This window comes from Orbicella franksi, chromosome 5 (assembly GCF_964199315.1).
Source record: "Orbicella franksi chromosome 5, jaOrbFran1.1, whole genome shotgun sequence".
NCBI lineage: Eukaryota > Metazoa > Cnidaria > Anthozoa > Scleractinia > Merulinidae > Orbicella > Orbicella franksi.
The window spans coordinates 6,663,151-6,682,888 of record NC_138149.1 but is presented as its reverse complement, the minus strand read 5'-3'; the positions used below and the strand labels follow the sequence as shown (position 1 = coordinate 6,682,888).

At 40.2% G+C, this 19,738-nt stretch overlaps 1 protein-coding gene across 6 annotated transcripts; it reads left to right on the top strand.

Moving 5' to 3' along the window:
• The first annotated feature begins 56 nt into the window (after positions 1 to 56).
• On the top strand, positions 57 to 19,738 carry LOC145486514 (protein adenylyltransferase SelO, mitochondrial-like). Of its 6 annotated transcripts, XR_014049297.1 has the most exons (19): positions 57 to 982; positions 2,841 to 2,979; positions 3,064 to 3,097; positions 3,703 to 3,814; positions 4,572 to 4,695; positions 5,834 to 5,949; positions 6,111 to 6,214; positions 6,778 to 6,901; positions 7,463 to 7,511; positions 7,595 to 7,629; positions 8,347 to 8,457; positions 8,783 to 8,869; positions 9,343 to 9,469; positions 10,096 to 10,163; positions 10,716 to 10,758; positions 11,442 to 11,485; positions 12,555 to 12,621; positions 13,117 to 13,192; positions 13,288 to 13,464. XR_014049297.1 is itself a non-coding variant. In XM_081465192.1 (18 exons), the coding sequence occupies exons 1-18, from the start codon at positions 639 to 641 to the stop codon at positions 16,994 to 16,996; spliced, it is 1,836 nt and encodes a 611-aa protein (XP_081321318.1). In that variant the 5' UTR covers positions 57 to 638; the 3' UTR covers positions 16,997 to 19,738. The 6 variants fall into 6 exon arrangements, 5 of the variants coding, with proteins under 5 accessions (XP_081321318.1, XP_081321317.1, XP_081321319.1 ...); XM_081465192.1 differs by lacking the exons at positions 13,117 to 13,192; positions 13,288 to 13,464 and adding an exon at positions 16,889 to 19,738; XM_081465191.1 differs by lacking the exons at positions 13,117 to 13,192; positions 13,288 to 13,464 and adding an exon at positions 13,471 to 14,572.

The following is a 19,738-nucleotide window of genomic DNA, read 5'->3' as shown; positions in this document are numbered from 1 at the left end:
GCTCGAAGCTTGCCTCTCAAATCAGTTTTCTTATTCACGCGCAAGTTCTACGTCTCTGCGTTCGTGCCGAACGCGTATCTGTTGTTTCGCCGCGTTTTTCCTGCGTATTTTCGCTCCTCCCTTCCCGTCCCCTTTTTTCTCCCGTCCTTTTCCTCTTACCTTTTACTACATTCCACCGGTGTGACTCGATGCAAAGGGCCTCGCTGTGGTCGTGGTTTCCATAGCAACCGTCAAAGCACCTACCCGCTCGTTCGGTCCCCCAACTCGCTTCGGGGACCAGGCCTCTGGTGCCTCGCCCCTGCAACTCCTCGCCGATAGTCGCAGAGCGCAAACATCAATTGTGACTCGTTCGCAGACGTTTTCCCGCGCTACGATACCGCTACATGTATTTGCTTCGAGTTGTGATTGGTTTACTGGCCAGATTGCCTTTTTCGTTTTTGACTGGTCAGAGTTTTAGACCCGGGCATATGCAGCATTGCATGAATCCCGTGGGATATCCCGCAGACAAGCCGATTTTCGTTCCCAGATCTCCTGCGGGCGAAGACAAGATGGCGAAGAACAATTCTGGCATTGACCACGGCAAAGAAATGCCTTAATCTGTTGGAAATCGGTTTAACTGTGGCGACTTCATTGTTACTATGCTACGTCGAGGAGTGATGGCAACTTTAGAAACGTTGAAATTTGACAACTTAGCTCTTCGCTCTCTTCCAATTGACAAGGAAACTCAAAATGTAATTAGGCAGGTGGAAGGTGCGTGCTTCACTCTTGTTGATCCGACACCGGTTAGAAATCCTACCTTGGTAAGTTACTCAGCTAACGCCTTGTCCCTCCTGGATTTGCCGCAATCGGAAGTGACTAGACCGGAGTTTGTCCAGTACATGAGTGGAAACAAACTGCTTGGAGGAAGCCAGACAGCAGCTCATTGTTACTGCGGTCATCAACAGGGGTATTTTTCCGGTCAGCTTGGTGATGGCGCTGCGATGTAAGTAAGTTTACACGTAGCTTAGTTTCAGCTGAGTTCTTCATTGGAACCTTGTGTCACAACAGGTCGGTGCTAATCGGTTTCAGAAACATGAGCTAACACGATGAAATGATTGCTGGGGAGCATTCTGCTTTTACTGGGCAGCATGCCCTGGCCGGTGGCATTGTGTTGTGTTCTTGGGGACAACACTTACATGTAATTCTCTGACAGCGCCGTCTCCTCTCAAGCCTGATTCTCAGATGGTCCGAGGTTGCTCGCTGTCACTCCCTCGTGGGAGTGAAACTATTGACCTCAAACCATATGAGAATCAGGCTCACATGTTCCACTTCCAATCATTTCTTGAGAAGCATGTTAGACATAGGTAGACAATAAAAGAAATTTTTCTTGGACAATTCTGTCTAAGTGAGAAAGGCACAAATTATGAGATTAACCCTATGTGAAGCACCAACCCATGAGAACAGGACAGGCCACAACAATGGGAACTCTGTGCCCTACTGCGGTGATGCTGAATATTAACAAGGGTAGTACAAGGGCAAATCCCCTCCATGTCCCTAAGGTGTTTCACTCAGTTTGCCTTGGCTCTCCCCCTTTAACTGGGGATTAGTTAGGTCACAGTTCCTGGAGAGTAACCCTGCGATAGACTCATCGTGACCTCATCTGCATCTCATCCTACATAATGCTACATAAAACCAGTCAGTGTAAAATACAGACTGCGTGACTGCACACCAGGGGTGAAATGCTGACTGAGGGTAAAATGCAGACTATGGACTACAGACTTTTTAAGAATATATCGACATGTTTCCATTGTCAAGTGCTGACAGTAAACAGGATTTTTGAGACTAATTGCAGTGAAAGTCTCTACTCCAGTTAGCGTGAATATCACTCTTGTTAAACTTAATATCACTCTGGTAAGCCTGAATATCACTCAGGTTAGCCTAAGTAATGCTCCAGTTGGCCTGTTTATGGTTAGCTTCCAATGATGAAAATAGTAACACAGTTCAGCTAAAAGTCTCCAGTTTGCAGTCTGCGCTTTACTCCTGGTCTACAGTGTGCATTTTTCTCCTGGTCCGCAGTCTGCAGTCCACAGTCTACGTTTTACACTGAACAATGGAAAACCAAGCTTTGGCAGTTTGGACCACTTGGCCTGATGCAGCCTAAACCTTCCGTTAACACAGACAATTCATTGTGGCTGAAGTTGAAGCCTTGGTCATTGTGCATTGTAGGTATTTTTATTAGTTCTCTGCATTTGTTTATAAAGTTGAATAGTCTTGGGCTTCCATGTTGGTGTCATTCAACCTGAACTTCAGGCAAATTTGTTTTGTTTTGTTTTGTTTTGTTTTTTATGTGGCTAAATATCATTTAGGCAAGGTTAAACCTGAGCTAATGCAGCCAGCTAGCGTGCCCATCCAGCTAATATCATTTAGGCAAGTTAAATATGAGTTTATGCAGCCAGCGGTTTCCCCGTTTGGGAGTACGTGACCTGTGGGGCGGCCTTCAGCGGTTTTGCAGGGGTTTGTGGTTCATTGCATAATTGTTGTAGTGTATTCTGCTGATTGTTGCGGATCAGTTGCATTGCTTTGCTTGCGAATCATTGTGGATTCTTGCACCCTCTCCTCCCTCCCATTTTGTTCTTGGTCAGGGTAAGTATTCTTCAGGTAAGTAGTTTCCACTGACGGTGCCGGTTAGCGGACGCTCATTAGGTGGTTCCTGCTTTCCAGGGTTGCCATGGATACCTCCTAGCAGCTTATGGCTTCGGCACCCCGCTAACCTTTAAGGCACCAGTTCCCAAGCTCATCTATTTGTAATGAGTTTAATAGTTATTTGAATTTAAATTGAATTACCTGTATTATTTTTACAGGTATCTTGGGGAAGTGTTAAATTCCAAAGGCGATCGGTGGGAAATTCAGTTAAAAGGAACAGGTCTGACTCCCTTCTCCAACCACAGGGATGGACGGAAAGTCTTGAGGTCCTCCATTCGAGAATTCTTGTGTAGTGAGGTACGTATTCTAAGGTCATGCTATACTGCACAATAAATACACTTCATGTGCTAATTTTGTGTTTTGATTTGGTTTAATTAACAGGCCATGTATCATCTGGGAGTACCAACCACTAGAGGTATAAACTAACATTTGATCATGGAAAAGACTTAGATCAGTTGTCATCAATGAGGAGAGCAAAGCCAAAGGGGTCCTGTTTCAACTGTTCAAAAATTCACCTGTCATGTATTCTTTTAACAATTTATTTATTTATTTATTTATTATTTATTACAACTTAATGACAACAAAATTTAAAAAAGAAATACCATAAGGATGTTTTATGAAACAGTCACAGACCCCATACTCAGACAGACAACCTACATTATAAATTTACGAAAAAAATAAATGTATTCTATAAGCCAACCAATTCAGTTGGTGTTCATGCATTAAGAAGCTCCTTGCACCACGCTTAAAACTTCAAATACGAGGTGCTGATCTAATTATAAATGGAAGCAAATTCCATGTGTCTACACTGAATACGATTAAAAAAACTATACTTAAAACTGTTTGTTTGAGCATAGTTCTTTTCTAGAGTAAGTCTATCTTTTTGTCTCAAAGGGTATGTGTACCTAGAAGTATGAGAGTAAAATTGAACATACGTGTATGAAGAGATATAAATATTTAGTGTAATCATTCAAAACTAGATTTATTCATTGTTTCACCTTGTGTACTTTTTGTTATCAGCTGGCTGTTGTGTGACTTCAGATACATTTGTTGAAAGAGATAAAGATTACAATGGGTCTGCTGCAAAGGAAAGGGCCTCTCTAGTGTTACGAATTGCTCCAACATTCCTAAGGTATAACAGTAAAAATTGTTTTAAATGCACTGTGAAATAAACTTGTGGCAATAGTTAATCATCTCAAAATCAAACAAGATAATGTGTCGTTAACAGGCAGACCTGTCTTAAGAAATATCTGGGAATAAAACTAAGGACATCTAAAAATGTGTTTTGTGGGATTACATTTATTTAACTGATTTCAAAACAAGGCTTTTAGTGTACATGACTAGGTCAAAACATTTTTTCCACACTCACACACCAAAAAGCAACAACAAAAAACACCACAATGCAATATTTACAACGAAATACCCTATTTACAGTACATTGCATTAGGCCAATACAACTCGCCTTTGCTCCAGTAATACATAGCTAACAGTCTTTAGAGCAGTTTTCATTCAAGTGTCAAAAGATATTCACTTTAGCTTTGGAATATTGTTATGCTACGTGATTGGCTTAAAAAACGTGTGCCATTTTGTCCTCCAATCACAAGTAAATTAAAACTAATTGTGACCCACTAGTGTAAGTTACTCTGCACGTCATCTTGACTTCATGTACACTGTTCATGTATTTGCTTGTAGTTTTGATTGGCCCAAAGTATTGCCCATGTTCTCTGTGATTGGCTAGTCATGGTTACTTTCAATTGGTTTTGGTTTGCTCTAATTGTGACCAGATTTTAAATGACCAGTGCTGGCCAGTGGTAAGATTAAAAGCATTCCACTCAATCTGTAATTGCTAAGTCATAACATTGTTATAATTCTGATACAAACCCTGCTAGGTTTGGTTCTTTTGAGATTTTTAAACCTGCTGACCCCTTGACTGGTTATAACGGCCCAAGTTCTGGTCGAGTTGACATTCTTCATAAGCTGCTTGGCTACACCATCAAAAACTTCTATCCTCAAGTATGTGTACCATTGAATAAATACAGTCATCTTTTTAGATATTTTGACATGTGGTATATTGAACAATAATTGTTTTTAAAATAATTATTATTCCATGATTGCATGTTGGATATGAGCTGGCTATAATTATCTCATATCCAATACGTGCGAGTGGAATAATTTTTTTTTTAAATGCCCGCAAAATATAGAAAACTAAAATAAAAGTGAAAATTCCCAAAAAAATTTTGCATGCACTTACCATATTTGTAGAGCATGTTTTAGTTGCTCATTTTACCAAGATGGCTTTGTAGGCCAAATTGATGTACATTGTATACTCTTGAATTGCACTTATCCAATGGTCCAGTTTTTAACAAATCTGTTTATTCTATGAGTCTTGCAAAATAATATGATTAAGTATTTAGTGGGCCTGCAAGACAAATTGGAACTGTTGATGATTGGTAATTGGTGGTAAATTTATCAAGACAGTGGAAATTAATGTTCATCATTTTATTATACATGTGCCTGCACTACTATAAACTAACAATCAAATGAAATTTTTTTATCCTCATCACTTGTCAAGTGAGGGCCTCCCAGGGTTTTTGGTAACAAGGGAACATGATCATCTATTTCAAGGGAACAAGGGATATTTTTTTTTTATTAAAGGGAACTTTGACAAAGCATTTTGGGGAACAATGGAATTTATTAACAGGGAGCAAGGAAGAAAGAGTGAAATTTTCAAGGGAACAAGGGAATGTGCTCCCCCCCCCCCCTCCCTGGGAGGCCCTCCCATGTGGTTGTTGACAGCACTGGTCAGCATTTGATGTAGCTATTGATAGTTGTATCAACAGAAGTGGACTGTGTTTATTATTTTGTAAAAATTACATGAGAGGCTAAATAAAATGTTTGGAAAATTTTAACAGTTGAGACAATTTTCAAATGCTGACATTTGTAAACCAAACCTGTTCATGAAACTTGGAAGCTGGATTGTAAGTTATAAATTACCTAGACACATACATGTGTATCAGATGGCCCTTGGGTAACTACATGTAACTACTAGAATGTAACTGCTTGTAATCATTGGGTAACTGCATGTAAGATACACTAATAAGCTACTGGAGGTTATCCTGCCTAACTTATGTTTTTATATCCTTTGTGTTAGATCTTCAGCGGAGACTATCAGAGTCTTGAAGAATGCTATCTTGCCTTTTATAAGGAGTTGACGTTAATGACTGCTCGCCTCGTGGCTGACTGGCAGTGTGTAGGTTTCTGCCATGGGTAAGACAGAAACTTACAGTTACATTTTTATACTATTTTTCAATTAGCATTTTGCCTTTCGTGCATATGGATATTAATACTGACATATTACCGACTAAAACTTTTTCTGAGTCTGATAACTTAAGAACCGTGAATTGCTCTTTATACTCTCCATTTTGCAGGGTTCTCAATTCAGACAACATGAGTATCATTGGTGTCACTATTGACTATGGACCTTATGGATTTTTGGATTATTATGATCCAAATTATTTAAGTCAATCATCTGGTAAGTGGGATTCTATAAAATAAAATTGCAGCCTTCATGCAATTAAATAAATAAGTAACTTTGTGTTCTGTAGGCTAGCTGAAGGAAAGAATCCTTCCACTAATAGGGGACACATGTAAGAATAGAATGCAAGAATTTACTATTTGTATATTTTGTCATATTCATGTACGTGCAGTGTTGTCTGACACCACAGTTGTGATGGAGTTTAAAGCACGTTTCTAACTGCGTCATTCTCCTGGTTGTAAGTGACAATTGTCAGCAAGTTGAGGGCTTGACTTGAACCTAAATTGGCTAAGAGAATTCTTGATAAACTGAACTGCATGAGAATTCAAGTCTCCTTCAATCATTCAGTCTTTTTATTAACAGTAAACAGATACCAGAACTTGCCAAAAAAGAACTTATCCTTCCTATTAAAATCCTTGTAACTTAAATTTTATTCACTGTATTTGATTTCAACATGATTTTATATCACATACTTCATATGAAAAGGTACACTACAACCTAAATACATGTAATTAGCTGGGTGACTTACATGAATGTCAAATTGTTGGGTTTTTATGCAGATGCCCGAAGAAGGAACTCCTTCAAAAACCAACCTGAACTCTGTAAATGGAATTTGCTCAAACTTGCAGAGGCCATACAAGATGCATTGCCTCTTCACAAATCTCAAGCTGCTCTAGAAGACTTGTGAGTGCACCGTTCAGTGTCCTGTCTATGTAGTTAGGCACTCTTGACAAGAGAATCCTATTCATGTAGTGCTCAGCCTATGGCAAACCTTATCAGTGCTTGTCTCATTGTTTTCGGGTTGCAATTTGCTTCCAGACTTCAAAATCATGCATGCTTTTGTTCAAAGGGATGTTAAGTTACTTTTGATTAGGCTTTGAGTGTAGCCCGTGTTTGAGCCTAGTACAAATGGTGGTCCATCAAGCCAGTTCTTATTTTTGGTTTCTGTAGCATGAAGCGATTAGGAGTATTTCTACTCCCCCTGGATGGTTACCCCCAGAATTGAATTCCCCAGTACCCATTTATACACCTGGGTGGAGAGAGGCAATGTCAGAATAAAGGCCTCAGACTACGCGATCTGTACTGTTACAAACTGAACTAAAAATGTACTGTTGTTATATGTTTCCTTTGTGGTGTAGACTCTTCATTCTGGTTTTGGTGTTGAAGAAGCACTGATTCTTATTATATTGGAAAGAACTTTGAATTTTAGCTCTTGTTTTAATTTAAGTAGACCATTCATTTCAGATTTGATTCTGAGTTCCAAACGTGTTTCATGGCCAAGATGAAGTTGAAAGTGAGTATTCGTAGTTCATGATAAAATTACTTTCCCGCTGCACAAAGATTGTTTTAAAACCCTGTGTTTCGTGAATGTTTCAGCTCGGCTTGTTGAAGAAGGATCTTCCCTCAGATAAGTGAGTAAAGTGTTATCTTGTTTAAAACCTTTTTACTAAGATGATATTCATTAAGGTTGAAGCTTAAAGTCTCTTCTGAATGCTGGGATTGTATGATTAAGTCTCACCATTCGTTTAGTTTAAACACCAGCATCACTGCATTGGTCAGTGGCATTGAGGAGTATTGCTTCTCCGCCTTGACTATATTCTAGTGGGTCGAAAGTAGTTCCCCCTTCCCCCAGTGTGAGGATTCACCCAAACCCATGACAGTGAGCTGGACTTCACAAGATGTTGTTTGTTTTCGGCGAGAGAGCATAGCCTAGTAATTCAAAGGATGGATAGTGCTATCTACTGAGTAATGATTTAGGTTGAAAAAATTGGGCCATATCTGCATCAAAGACTGCTTACAGTAGGACTTTTCTCCCGGGATCCGACGAACATTCATCTTCGCGAGCACGAACAGGGCGATATGGACGAAAAAGGGTCGTCTTGTCCCCAGTCAGTCGCTCGGTTGGTCGTTCGGTCGGTCACATCATCACTCTATCAAAAACTTGAATGTAAAGAGAAGTAGAGAGTTTTTATCAACAAAATTTAGTCCTAGCTGGTTGTTGACTCAACAATACTTTAGTCGCAAAAATATGGACAAAGCAAAACTGTGCCCCCTTGAAAATTATAGAGTAAAAATTAAATAGATAGTTCTGAGTATTTTAAACTCTCTTGTGTCCATTACCTTGGCAGGAATCTTATCTCGAATCTTCTGGACACCATGGAGAAAACTGGAGCTGATTTTACCAACACCTTCAGATGTCTTAGCAGGGTAACACCTACAGAGTGTTCATCAGTTGAAAGGTTTTATGGTTTACCTGCTTCCTATTCCTGTTTATAACTTGGCATTGTCATGACAAACCAATTAGGAATTAATGCGGAGAACACGTGACCATCTGCAAGCGCGGGAAAATTTGTCTCAATATCAAAAAGTACCACTCAGAGGCAAAGAACACGTGACCACCAGATTGTGGTGTGGAAAGGTGTCACCTCAATATTGTGATACAACAATCGCAACTCGAGGCGAAAATGTACCTCGTCAGTACAAGCTGAAGTGGTTGTTCTACCCTTCAAATCTGACTCAATCTTTTTTGTTCACAATCTCATACGATACTACTGTCTTTCTCAGTGATGAAGACGTTATTGAATACCTGGTGTCCCAATGCATTTCACTTCAAGGAATGATAACAGCTTGTTCAGCGGTTGTAGGGTGGAGGTTAGTTTGGACACAGTATCAAAAGCTAGCGTATATACTTATTCACAAAGTTCATTCTCCATGTCTACACCTTTTTTCATTTCGAGTAAATTACTTGTGAGTTTGTTGGTCATCCATTAAAATCGTAACAACATTAGATCGAAAACTTGTCGGGTTATATAACTTTAGAGTTAATCCCCCGAATGTGCAATTTCTGCAAGATCGTTAATTGAAACGGCGAATTTCTGACGAGTTTCAAAGCAGGCTACAGCTCTAAGATGTTGGAAGACGGGGCTCTATTTTTTAAGTGCAAGAGGTATCATCATCATCATCAACTTTTCTTTGAGTACGATGACATATAAAACCGTGCAGAATATGTGTTCTCCTTGGGGTGCGCTGTTACAGTTTTGGACATTGTTCAATCCCTACTGTTTAAAATATAGCCACACTGTTTTATGAGACATGCTAAGTATTTTTTTGTTGTTGTTTTGTAGTCATATGATGGAAATGAGTCGAGATGTGTGGAAATCAAGTCCAAATGTGATCGCCCATATAGAGATGGAAGCTGAAAAACACCAACTGGATGATGAGCTACGCAGGAAGAAAGTCGAACAACTGAAGGTCAGTTTGTTTCTAATAACTTTTATTAATCTTTTCAGTCTCGAAATTGGTTTCTATAAGGATTCCTTTTCGGCGTGAATTTTCCACCAAATGGAACAGTACAATTGTTTTAAGGAGATGGGGTGAGTGTTTAGCATGTCACAGCATTTGAAAATCTTCCAGTGGAAAGGGCTATTCCATTTGATTTCCCATCAAGAAGCATGGGGATAGTGTGACAGAGCAAATGGTAATAACAGTGATTTTCCGACCATTCCGTTAAAAATGTGAAAAGAAGAATACTTCTGAAGGTTTTTATCATCCGAAAAATTTTCTGTGGAAAAGCCTCTTCGATTTACTTTTCCAACCGCAAAAACCGTTTTTCCATACAAATGGAAAGCGCCATTGTCACTTGCAAGTGGAAAGCCCGGAAAAAATATATATCTGGTGCCATGCACTGTTAAACTTGAAACCAAGGCGAACGCGGGAAATCCTGTAACTACTGGCAAGTTAATCAGACCAGTTCTGGACTGATCTACGCCCTGATATTGTTAAGAAGATGAGATAAGATAAATAAAGATTTTCGTAATCCTTTGTTTTACTTGTGCTAATGTTTTGGTTTTGTTTGTCACCATGGTATTATAACTCAGATGTCAACTCAAAAAGAAAAGGAAGATAACGACAGGGTGTTATGGACAGAGTGGATCAGAACATACAAGTAAGTGTCATCAGAGTGCTGTTGTCCATAGTGAGTTTCGTGCAAAAATAACTATGCGTTAAGCTACAGGCGTGTTAACTAAACGCTCAGTGATACAGTAACAGAAAGGCGATCTTGTCTGCCAGCGGAGGACTGCGTATGTGCATGCGACAAAACGAATGTCCCTTCGTTATCAGGTTATGTACAGCGGTACCCCATACTACATGTAAGTAAATGTGGATGTTTACTTTTTCTGTTTGCGAGGTCAACCGAGGATTGTCTAAAAGCGGTCTGGCTTATCGCTGATTAATAGCTCCTATAGACAAGCAAATTAAAGGTTTTTGCAAATTAAATAACCTTTCTTGATATTCCCCACTATCGAGTCGCCCTTTACTGCCGTTATTTGTATCGTCACGCAACGCCTCTCCGAGGAGAAACGTTGCGTGACGATGCATAATTGCTGCGAAGGTGACTATCAAATGTCAATGAGTTGATAATGATACAGTGTTAATGAGTAGTGCATTTATTAATTGTTTATTCATATAGTTAATCAATTTCTTTGCATTTACATAGACTTCGTCTCGATCAGGAATGCGACCAACTTAATGCAGAGGAGGTGAATATTGTAAGCTGCCATCTAAGCATTTCCAATCACTCCGGCGAGAAAATACTTTTTTGTCTCTAGTGGTGTCTACCGACTTTGCGAAAGAGTCTACAACATAGTTTGGCTCCAAATGTTGTTACTTACAACAGTAAGCTAACAACCTTGAGATGCTCGTGAGCGCTCGTAACAACCTTGAGATGCTCGTGAGCGCTCGTAACAACCTTGACATGCTCGTGAGGGCTCGTAACAACCTTGACATGCTCGTGAGCGCTCGCAACAACCTTGACGTGCTCGTAAGCGCTCGTAACAACCTCTACATGGTCGTGAGCGCTCATAACAACCTTGACATGCTCGTGAGCGCTCGTAACAACCTTGACATGCTCGTGAGCGCTCGAAACAAACTTTATATGCTCGTGAACGCTCGTAACAACCTTGACATGCTCGTGAACGCTCGTAACAACCTTGACATGCTCGTGAGCGCTCGTAACAACCTTGACATGCTCGTGAACGCTCGTAACAACCTTGACATGCTCGTGAGCGCTCGTAACAACCTTTACATGCACGTGAGCGCTCGTTAGGATTGGAAACTCTTCGTGTGTGCATTTATTGTAAAGTCAGCGTAATTGTTGACTCCGAGTATTGTTCCATTTTGTCTTGTATTAATGTCACCCTCTTTTCCATCCTTACGTCTACAGGTACACCAAGAACGTGTTAGGACAATGAAATCAAACAACCCAAGGTAGAGACTAGAGTAGACTGCGAGCAGTCTCTCTTTTGCTCTGAAATCCGTGGCGAAGAACGCAAAGGAGAACGTAACTCAAGTGATCAGTCGTTAGCGTGCGAGCGTAATATGTCTTCCGAGAACCGCGCTATTCGCGGCATCGCGTTCGCCGCTTGCACGTCACGCTCACTTGTTTTACGTTCTTCCCATGGATTTTCGAGGAAAAGAGAGACTGGTCGCAGTCTAATACTATAGATAACTTTCACTTCTTGAACTCTGTGGCACTGGAGTCACGCGCTATCCGTACTTATTGAATTGTTTTCTCAGGAAGACTGACTGACTGTGATAATTTGTGTTCTGAATATTTCATTGTATAGAAAGTTGTGAGGCCTAGTGGCCTCATGTGTAGTGTGCTCGACTTCGTATCGAGCGGTCTGGGTTCAAGTCCTGGCCGGGGTTAAATTGTGTTTTGTTTTGGGGCAGAATGCTTTACTTTCCCAGTGCCTATCTCCACCGAGGTGTATGATTTGCATCGGGGAACTGTTATTCCAACAAAATAATAAAATACCTTATAATAACCTGCGGTAGACTACAACCTTGTCCACACCTTGCCCGGAGGGTGGGGTGGCGGGGGGGGGGGGGGGGGAGAAGGAGTATCCATACGTCAGTAGCCTCATGCAACAGAATTTGGAGTCACGTGCTATATCTGTTTCCTTCAATGTTCTGTTGTAAAAACGGTCTTTGACTGTTCAGGCGAGTGTTTGTAACAGATCTACTGAATGAGGATGACCTCTAACGGTAATAATATAACACGAAAAACTGCAGCAGCTGAAGAATTATTAGCAGAGGTTCTTGATGGGGCGTATTTGTAAGCTGAGAACTGGTCAAAATTTTAACTGTCATCTTAAAATTTTAACTGTCAAAAATTTCGTGATAGCTGAGAAGTGGGCTGAAATTTTAACTAATAGCTGAGAAGTCGCCGAAATTTTAGTTGACAACTGAGTTTCCAGCAACCCCATCACAGACCCTGTATTGGTATACAATCTGGTTTGGAGTACTAACAAACCAACTGCTTTCTCGCGTTTAGATTCGTTTTAAGGAACTACATCGCTCAGAGAGCTATACAGGCAGCAGAAATGGGAGACTTCTCTGTGGTAAGATATTTGTCAACAGCGATGTATTTTTGCGACACGGGTTGATTCGATGGGAAATGAGTTAATGAGCACGTGGAAAATGTAGGACACGACCTTCCACTATATTAACAGGCATTTTCTCTTTATAATTAAACGTAGGTGGCAAAATTATCTCGTCATAATTGGCTGAGAGCAGGCCAATTTATCGTTTATTTTGAATTTGCACCGCAGCGCAATTTAATCGTTTTTTTAGTCGTATAATAAACGAGTTATATGAAAGCTCGAGCAATTGAGTGCGAATGATAATTGAGTGTGCTTTCACTGTTAGCCGCAGGCGTGACAGATAGGTAATACGAATAACGATATTAATCAACTAGAGGATATTTTCATGATGGATGACCAAATTCTCAAAGCTAACATTAGAAGAAAGGTATGTCAGACAGTAAGGAGAATTCATATTTCAACTCGGGTCTGAAGTGGTTTTTCTTGGTAATTTCACGAGTTTCCGTTCTCCAGCAGCTGTAGTGCTCCATTGCAGGGGAAAGAAGCGCTCGTCGTAGAGCTTTGCAAGATCTTGAAATTTGTTTAAAGGGTAAATGACAGATATTTTTTTTATTCGCTTGATGGAATCTACATGAGATCATGATACGGAAATCGAAAACAAATTAGTTATCTTTGTTCTTTCAGCTCGTTTTAGCTATCTGAAAACGTGAAACTTCACTCCCGGTTGGGCCCGAAACCGCGCGTAGTTAGGACCTGGGACTTGTCAGGTTGTAACTATGTTTATAATTTTGTAAAAATAAATGTGCACTTTAAGGCTTCGAAAGCTGTTGGCCTTTCTCAACAGAGTCTTTCATTGTTGATTTGCAGGTGCAAAGTGTTTTAAAACGTTTGGAAACACCATACAGTGACGATATGGAAGATGAAGAAGCCAGTTCCTCTCAAACAGCAATTGCGGAACCCTCACCATCCTTAGCAGATCACAGGGAAAGAACTCTTTTTAAAGTCTACGACAAACACGAAAATTTTCTTGACAGACCACCGGAGGACGTGCTCAATATGCGGCTTTCATGATCCTCGTAAATTGTCGGTTTTGTCCTTAACAAGCCTGGAAACTGCTGTGTGCTCAGTGTGCTTCTCTCACTCAATCCAGAAACCAGCAGTGTTGCATTTAGCTGAACATGATGGCGTCGCGAAATCGCGGATGGGACGTAGAGGTCCGCTGTCATCTAAAAACTGATAAAAAAATCTAGCTCACAACAAACAAATGAGCGAAGCTGGGCAAGACGGACTAATACTGGTTAATTTGCCTTTGAAAGGCCATCTGTTGCTTGAGCTAATGACGGTGCTAACAGAAACCATATAATTGGCAGTTTGTACCCGATGCGAAGGGTTTGGAATATAATAACTTCATGAGCTGCAGTTTTATGTTTAACTCTTATTAACCGAGCAGGAGGTCTGTATGGGAGAATCTTGACCGAGGTCGTGAGTACAGACCAAACGCAGTGACGGAGGTCTGTACACACGACCGAGGTCAAGATTCTCCCGTACAGACCGACTTAGCTCGGTTAATAAGATGTTTATTATATGGCAAAGAAGAAAACTTTAATTCGTTTAATGTAACTGGTTTGCTGACATTTTGCTTGCAAACGGAGATGAGCTTAACTTAAACCTGCCGAAATTTCTCGTCCTCTTTACTTTTTTTTTTGTCATCAGGCTTTTTGGCGCTTCCATAAATGATTGAGCAGAAAATAAAAGAAAATGGTGAACATTTTTGTATTTTAGTTCGCTACTTTTTCAACGCAAAATGAAACCGGTCTAGATGCCGGTCTAGATGGAAAAATCTAGACCGCGGTCAATATCGATTTCAGCCAATCAAATTCGTGAATTCGGTAGTTCCCAGTCCTTGTGAGACACAGCCATATAATAAAGTGTTATATTGTATAACATTCCGTTAGAAAAATTAAAATCAAATTTTTCAATTAAATATTTACCATTGCAGTGGAACCCCGCCACTGACCCAACTATTACGGTGTCTTTCTTCAGTTATTTAAAAACGTCCTTAACAAGAACATGTTTTTGAACACTATTAATTTTAATAAGTTAACATATTTCGAAATCACATGGAAGGTAGGTTTGGGAGTCCGGCTGTTGAGACAAGGAACGCGGGCTCACAAAATGGCTGGAAATCGAGCCTAGATGGAAGGGTGCCTGATACGAAGCTGCTGAAGCCATAGACAGGTCTGGGGATGTTTTACTAATGCTTTGTTCAGTGAGGAAAACTATTTGCGGATAAGTTTTTTCCCTTAGTAAAAGCAAGGACACGCTTACCAGCTCACGCTTTGTTCAGACCAGCCACATGACTATTTACAAAGATAAATATGACACCCGTGACAAGAAGCAGCATAACTTGCAACAGTTAATCAAACAGCCGGGCCCGGCGTAATAATACAAAATGCAGGTAACCAACATGTTCACGGAATATTTCAAACTTTGTCCCTCCAGAGCTAATATTTAGAGCGCTTAAAACATATCTTGCAACACAAATGAGCCAAAACAAAAAAATAAAAACTAGCACGTGGCAAAAAATAGAGGTGTCAAACCCTACAAATTACACGCGGATAACAGCGGAAACCACGCAGACCTATGACTTCAAACGGCTCTACTCTGGTGAAGTGTCTTCCTAAAAACAGGATTATTGCTTAGCGAAATATTCGAAGATCCCCCTATCGTACCATACAAAAGGGGCAGATCCTCAAAAATATACTAGTTGGAGCAAAACTCTCAAAGCGGCTATTACACGTGGATAAGAGTTGTGTAGGCCTGTCACCCCATTGTTAACACTTTCATCAAACTGATGATGGTACAGTATGATACTGAAAGATAACTTGTATTACATTACTACGGGGAACTTTTAGAATTGGTATGGGAAACTGTGGGCTATTTAACCTTCAGTCTTTGGGTATGAAATTAAATTGAATAGTAAATACAAATACAAAAAAAAAAAAAAAACGAATTCAAGACTAGGGTGCAAAAACCATACCCAGTTAAGACTAAAATGGCCAAAATCGATACCCTATTTATGCCCAAAACAGCTAAAAACCATACCCTTTCAGTCCTTTGGGGCCGCACATTACATTGCTCATGTAAGAGAGGACCTCCGGGATCGTGCTCCACGCTCTGTCCCATTAAACCGCCTGTTCCGCTGTTCTGCGGTCTCTTGAAGGACCCTTGGAGTTTTGCCTTTTCCGCTTGTTTCGAGTCCTATTTTTACAATAACTGTCTGATTTCTCGTGCGCTGATTGGCTCATATTTATCATCAATAGAAGCACAGATGGACATAATTTTAAAGTTGAACTTTCAGCTGTCAAACTGTCAACTTTTTAACCAATGAGATTTTATGGACTTTTTTAAGTCGCCAATCAAAAAGAGAGAAAAGCTATTGACAATGTTCGCGTCACTTTGAATAAACCACTTATCTTTGTTTTTTTATGCGTCTGTGCTCTTATTGATGATAAATTTCGACATAACATTGTCAAAGTTTACTAGGGAACCGCTCGCCTGCGGCTCGTGATTCCACAGACACTTTGACAATGTTATGACGAAATTAATCATCACTAAGAGGACAGACGCATAAAAAGCTGACGTCAATTTGTTAAAGTGAGAGTAAAAATTGAGTGTGCTTGCACTGTTAGCCGCAGGCGTGACACATAGGTGATAAGAATATCGATATTCATCAGTTAGGGAATATGTTCTTATTTCTCAGCGAATTCTCAGAGCTAACATTAGAAGAAAGGTATGACAGACAATAGGGAGATTTCATATTTTTATCTCGGGACTGAAGTGGTTTTTCTTGGTAATTTCACGAGTTTCCGTTCTGTGTCGGCTGAAGTGCTCCATTGCAGGGGTAATTTTGTCGTCACGCACTATCACTACTCGAAGAAACGTTGGTGAAAGAGCTTTGCAAAAGCTTGAAATTTGTTTTAAGTGTACGTGGCAGATATATTTTTTTATTTGCTTGATGGAATCTACATGAGATCGTGATATGGAAATCGAAATAAAAATTGGTTATGGTTGTTTTTTCACCGCTATTTAGCTATCTGAAAACGTGAAATTTCACTTCTTGTTGGGTTAGGACCTGGGACTAGTCACGCTGTAACGTCAAAACAAGAATGCAGGTCTACATATCTTTCGTCAATGTTTAATTGTTTGTAAAAATAAATGTACACTTTAAGGTTTCAAAAGCTGTTGGCTTTTCTCAACACAGTCTATCATTGTTGATTTTCAGGGCCAAAGTATTCTAAAACGTTTCAGGAAACACCATACAGTGACGATATGGAAGATGAAGAAGCCAGTTTCTCTCAAACAACAACTGCCGAACCCTCACCATCCTTAGCAGATCAGGGAAAGAACTCTTTTTAATGTCTACGACCAGCACGAAAATTTTCTTGACAAACCACCGGCCGGAGGACGTGCTCAATATGCGACTTTCATGATCCTCGTAAATTGTCTGTTTTGTCCTTAGCAAGCTTGGAAACTGCTGTGTGTTTAGTGTGCTTCTCTCGCTCAATCCAGAAACCAGAGGTCTTGCATTCAACTCAGCGAGACTCAGCGGCGTCCGAGTTACGAAACTTTGGGGTCTTGCTAGCTTCGCGGATTAGACGTAGAGGTCCGCTGTCATCTAAAAACTGGTCAAAAATCTAACTCACAACAAACAAATGAGCGAAGCTGGGCTAGACGGACAAATACTGATTATTTTACTTTTGAAAGGCCATCTGTTGCTTGAGCTAATGACGGTGCAAACAGAAATCATATACTTGGCACTTTGTACCCGATTTGAAGGGTTTGGAATAGAATAACTTCATGAGCTGTAATTTTAGATTGTGTGAAACTGTATAACATTCTGTAAAAAAAAAAAGAAAAATCAAATTTTTCAATGAAATATTTACCATTACAGTGGAACCCCGCCACTGACCCAGCTATTACGGAGTCTTTCTTCAGTTATTTAAAAACGTCCTTAATAAGAACAGTATTTTCAACACTATTAATTTTAATAAGTTTATATATTTTGAAATCGCATGGAAGGTAGGCTCGATTTCCAGCCGTTTTGGGAGTCCGGCTGTTGAGATAAGGAACGCGGACTTACAAAACGGCTGGAAATCGAGCCTAGATGGAAGGGCGCCTGATACGAAGCTGCTGAGGCCATAGACAGGTCTGGGGATGTTTTAGTAATGCTTTGTTCGGTGAGGAAAACTATTTGCGGATATGTTAATCAGTTGGCATATGCTCCACATATTTTCCCCTAGTAAAACCAAGGACACACCTTCCAGGTCACCCTTTGTTCAGACCAGCCACATGACTTTTAATGAAGAAAAAAAATGAGATTGACTACCGGTTTGCGAAAAAGAAAAAAATTGAAATATAGCACTATTTGTTCGAAGATAACCCTGTCAGATTCTGAATTTGTTTCAGGGGTCTCTTTTCAAGTGCTTGATGCTTGAGAACAGAATAAAAAAAATAATAACAATGAAGAAAAGCTGATTACTACGTAAGAAACTTAACGCGACAACGACATGATAGAGTCCAAACTGAAAGACAAGAATTGACACCGTGGACAGCTGTTTCGACCGGACCTGGTTGGGTCTCGTCAACACGGTGTAGCAGCAAAAAATAAGGCAACGGTCACGAAGGTCAATTGTCTACTGAATGCACAGAGTAATGACCACAGCGCCAATACTCAGGCTACAGCTTACTAGGTTATGAGATTTCCGCATGCAAGCTAGTTCGTCCCGTAACACTTCTTATGTTCACACAGGAGAACATGCTGATAATTTCAGCAGAATAAGGAAAAAGATCAAGTCGATCAATTCCATTGTCCACAAATTCTACGCAGAGGGACACAGGTATAGGATAGTATACAAGTTATCAAGTTTTATAATCAATTAAATATTTTCCCTCGCACGCGATTGGTCTAAACGCGCGTCACGTGTTGAATATACCGCAGCTAAAACTGAGGAATAACCAATTTTTAAAACATTCCGCGTGTTGCGAAAAATAATTGAAAGAAAATAAACACAACAGCCTCCATTTGACTTTACACGGATGTTTTTCCTTGGACATAAACTGTTCTTACTGAGCCTAATACCCTACGAGTCATTTTCTTGGTATGCACGAGCCTTCAGGCGGCGCGTAGACCAAGAAAGTCAAGAAAACACAAATGACAAGTGAGATGTTCCATGATATACCACGAGAGAGCGTTGGGTAACTATTTTATAGCATGCCATAGAAAATACAGTGGCCAACACAATGACATGACATGATGGGATGGTTGGACATAATACCGTCGAATATACAACGGCTTTCCTGTATTCTGATTGGCTCCATTTCCTATGGTATGGTATAAATTTCGGTATTACACTCTCACAAGAGAAAATGACTCTCATCAAACTGACATGGTGATGGTAAAGTATGATACTGAAAGATAACTTGTATTACATTACTATGGGGAACTTTTAAAATTGGTATGGGAAACTGTGGACTATTTAACCTTCAGTCTTTGAGTATAAAATTAAATTGAATAGCAAATACAAATGAGGAAACATCATCTCGTGTAGCCTGAAGTTCAGCTGTCTTCTGTTCCACACTCTCTCATGGCAGTATTCCACAGTTCATAAGTTGAAATTTCAGCGCCATTGCAGACTTTGTGCGTTGGAAGCAACCTCGGCCCCAGACCCGCCATTTTGAAAAGTGGAGAAGGCCCTGGCGACGAGGTTGCGTTGGGGGTAGCGTTGCACTTTCGTCCTGCGTGGCAGACATGTCTAACACCTTTTGACCAATTGTATGTGTTGTTGTTTCTTCCAATGAAAATGCGTTGTGATCGTGTCCTCTGAGATTATTTTACTAGGGGACGGGACGGTGTTTGCCAGTTGAAAGCTCAAAACCTATCGATTGTGGCTTATATCGTGAGGGTGTTTTGCCGGATCTTTCTGCATGTTCCGAAATACATTTACAGCTGCCTTTGAAGCTTAATATTGTTGGTAAGAAGCTTTGTGAAGTGTAGTGTATTGTATTATGTTGTTTGTAGAAATGGAGTGAGCAATTTATATGGCTCAAGTCTACGAAGCCATTTCGACATGTT

Coding starts and splice junctions, on each gene's coding strand:
- LOC145486514 (XM_081465191.1), top strand. CDS start 639: ATGCTACGTCGAGGAGTGATGGCAACTTTAGAAACGTTGAAATTTGAC. Junction 983..2,840: donor CTTGGTGATGGCGCTGCGAT/GTAAGTAAGTTT, acceptor TTATTTTTACAG/GTATCTTGGGGAAGTGTTAA. Junction 3,098..3,702: donor GGGAGTACCAACCACTAGAG/GTATAAACTAAC, acceptor TTTTGTTATCAG/CTGGCTGTTGTGTGACTTCA.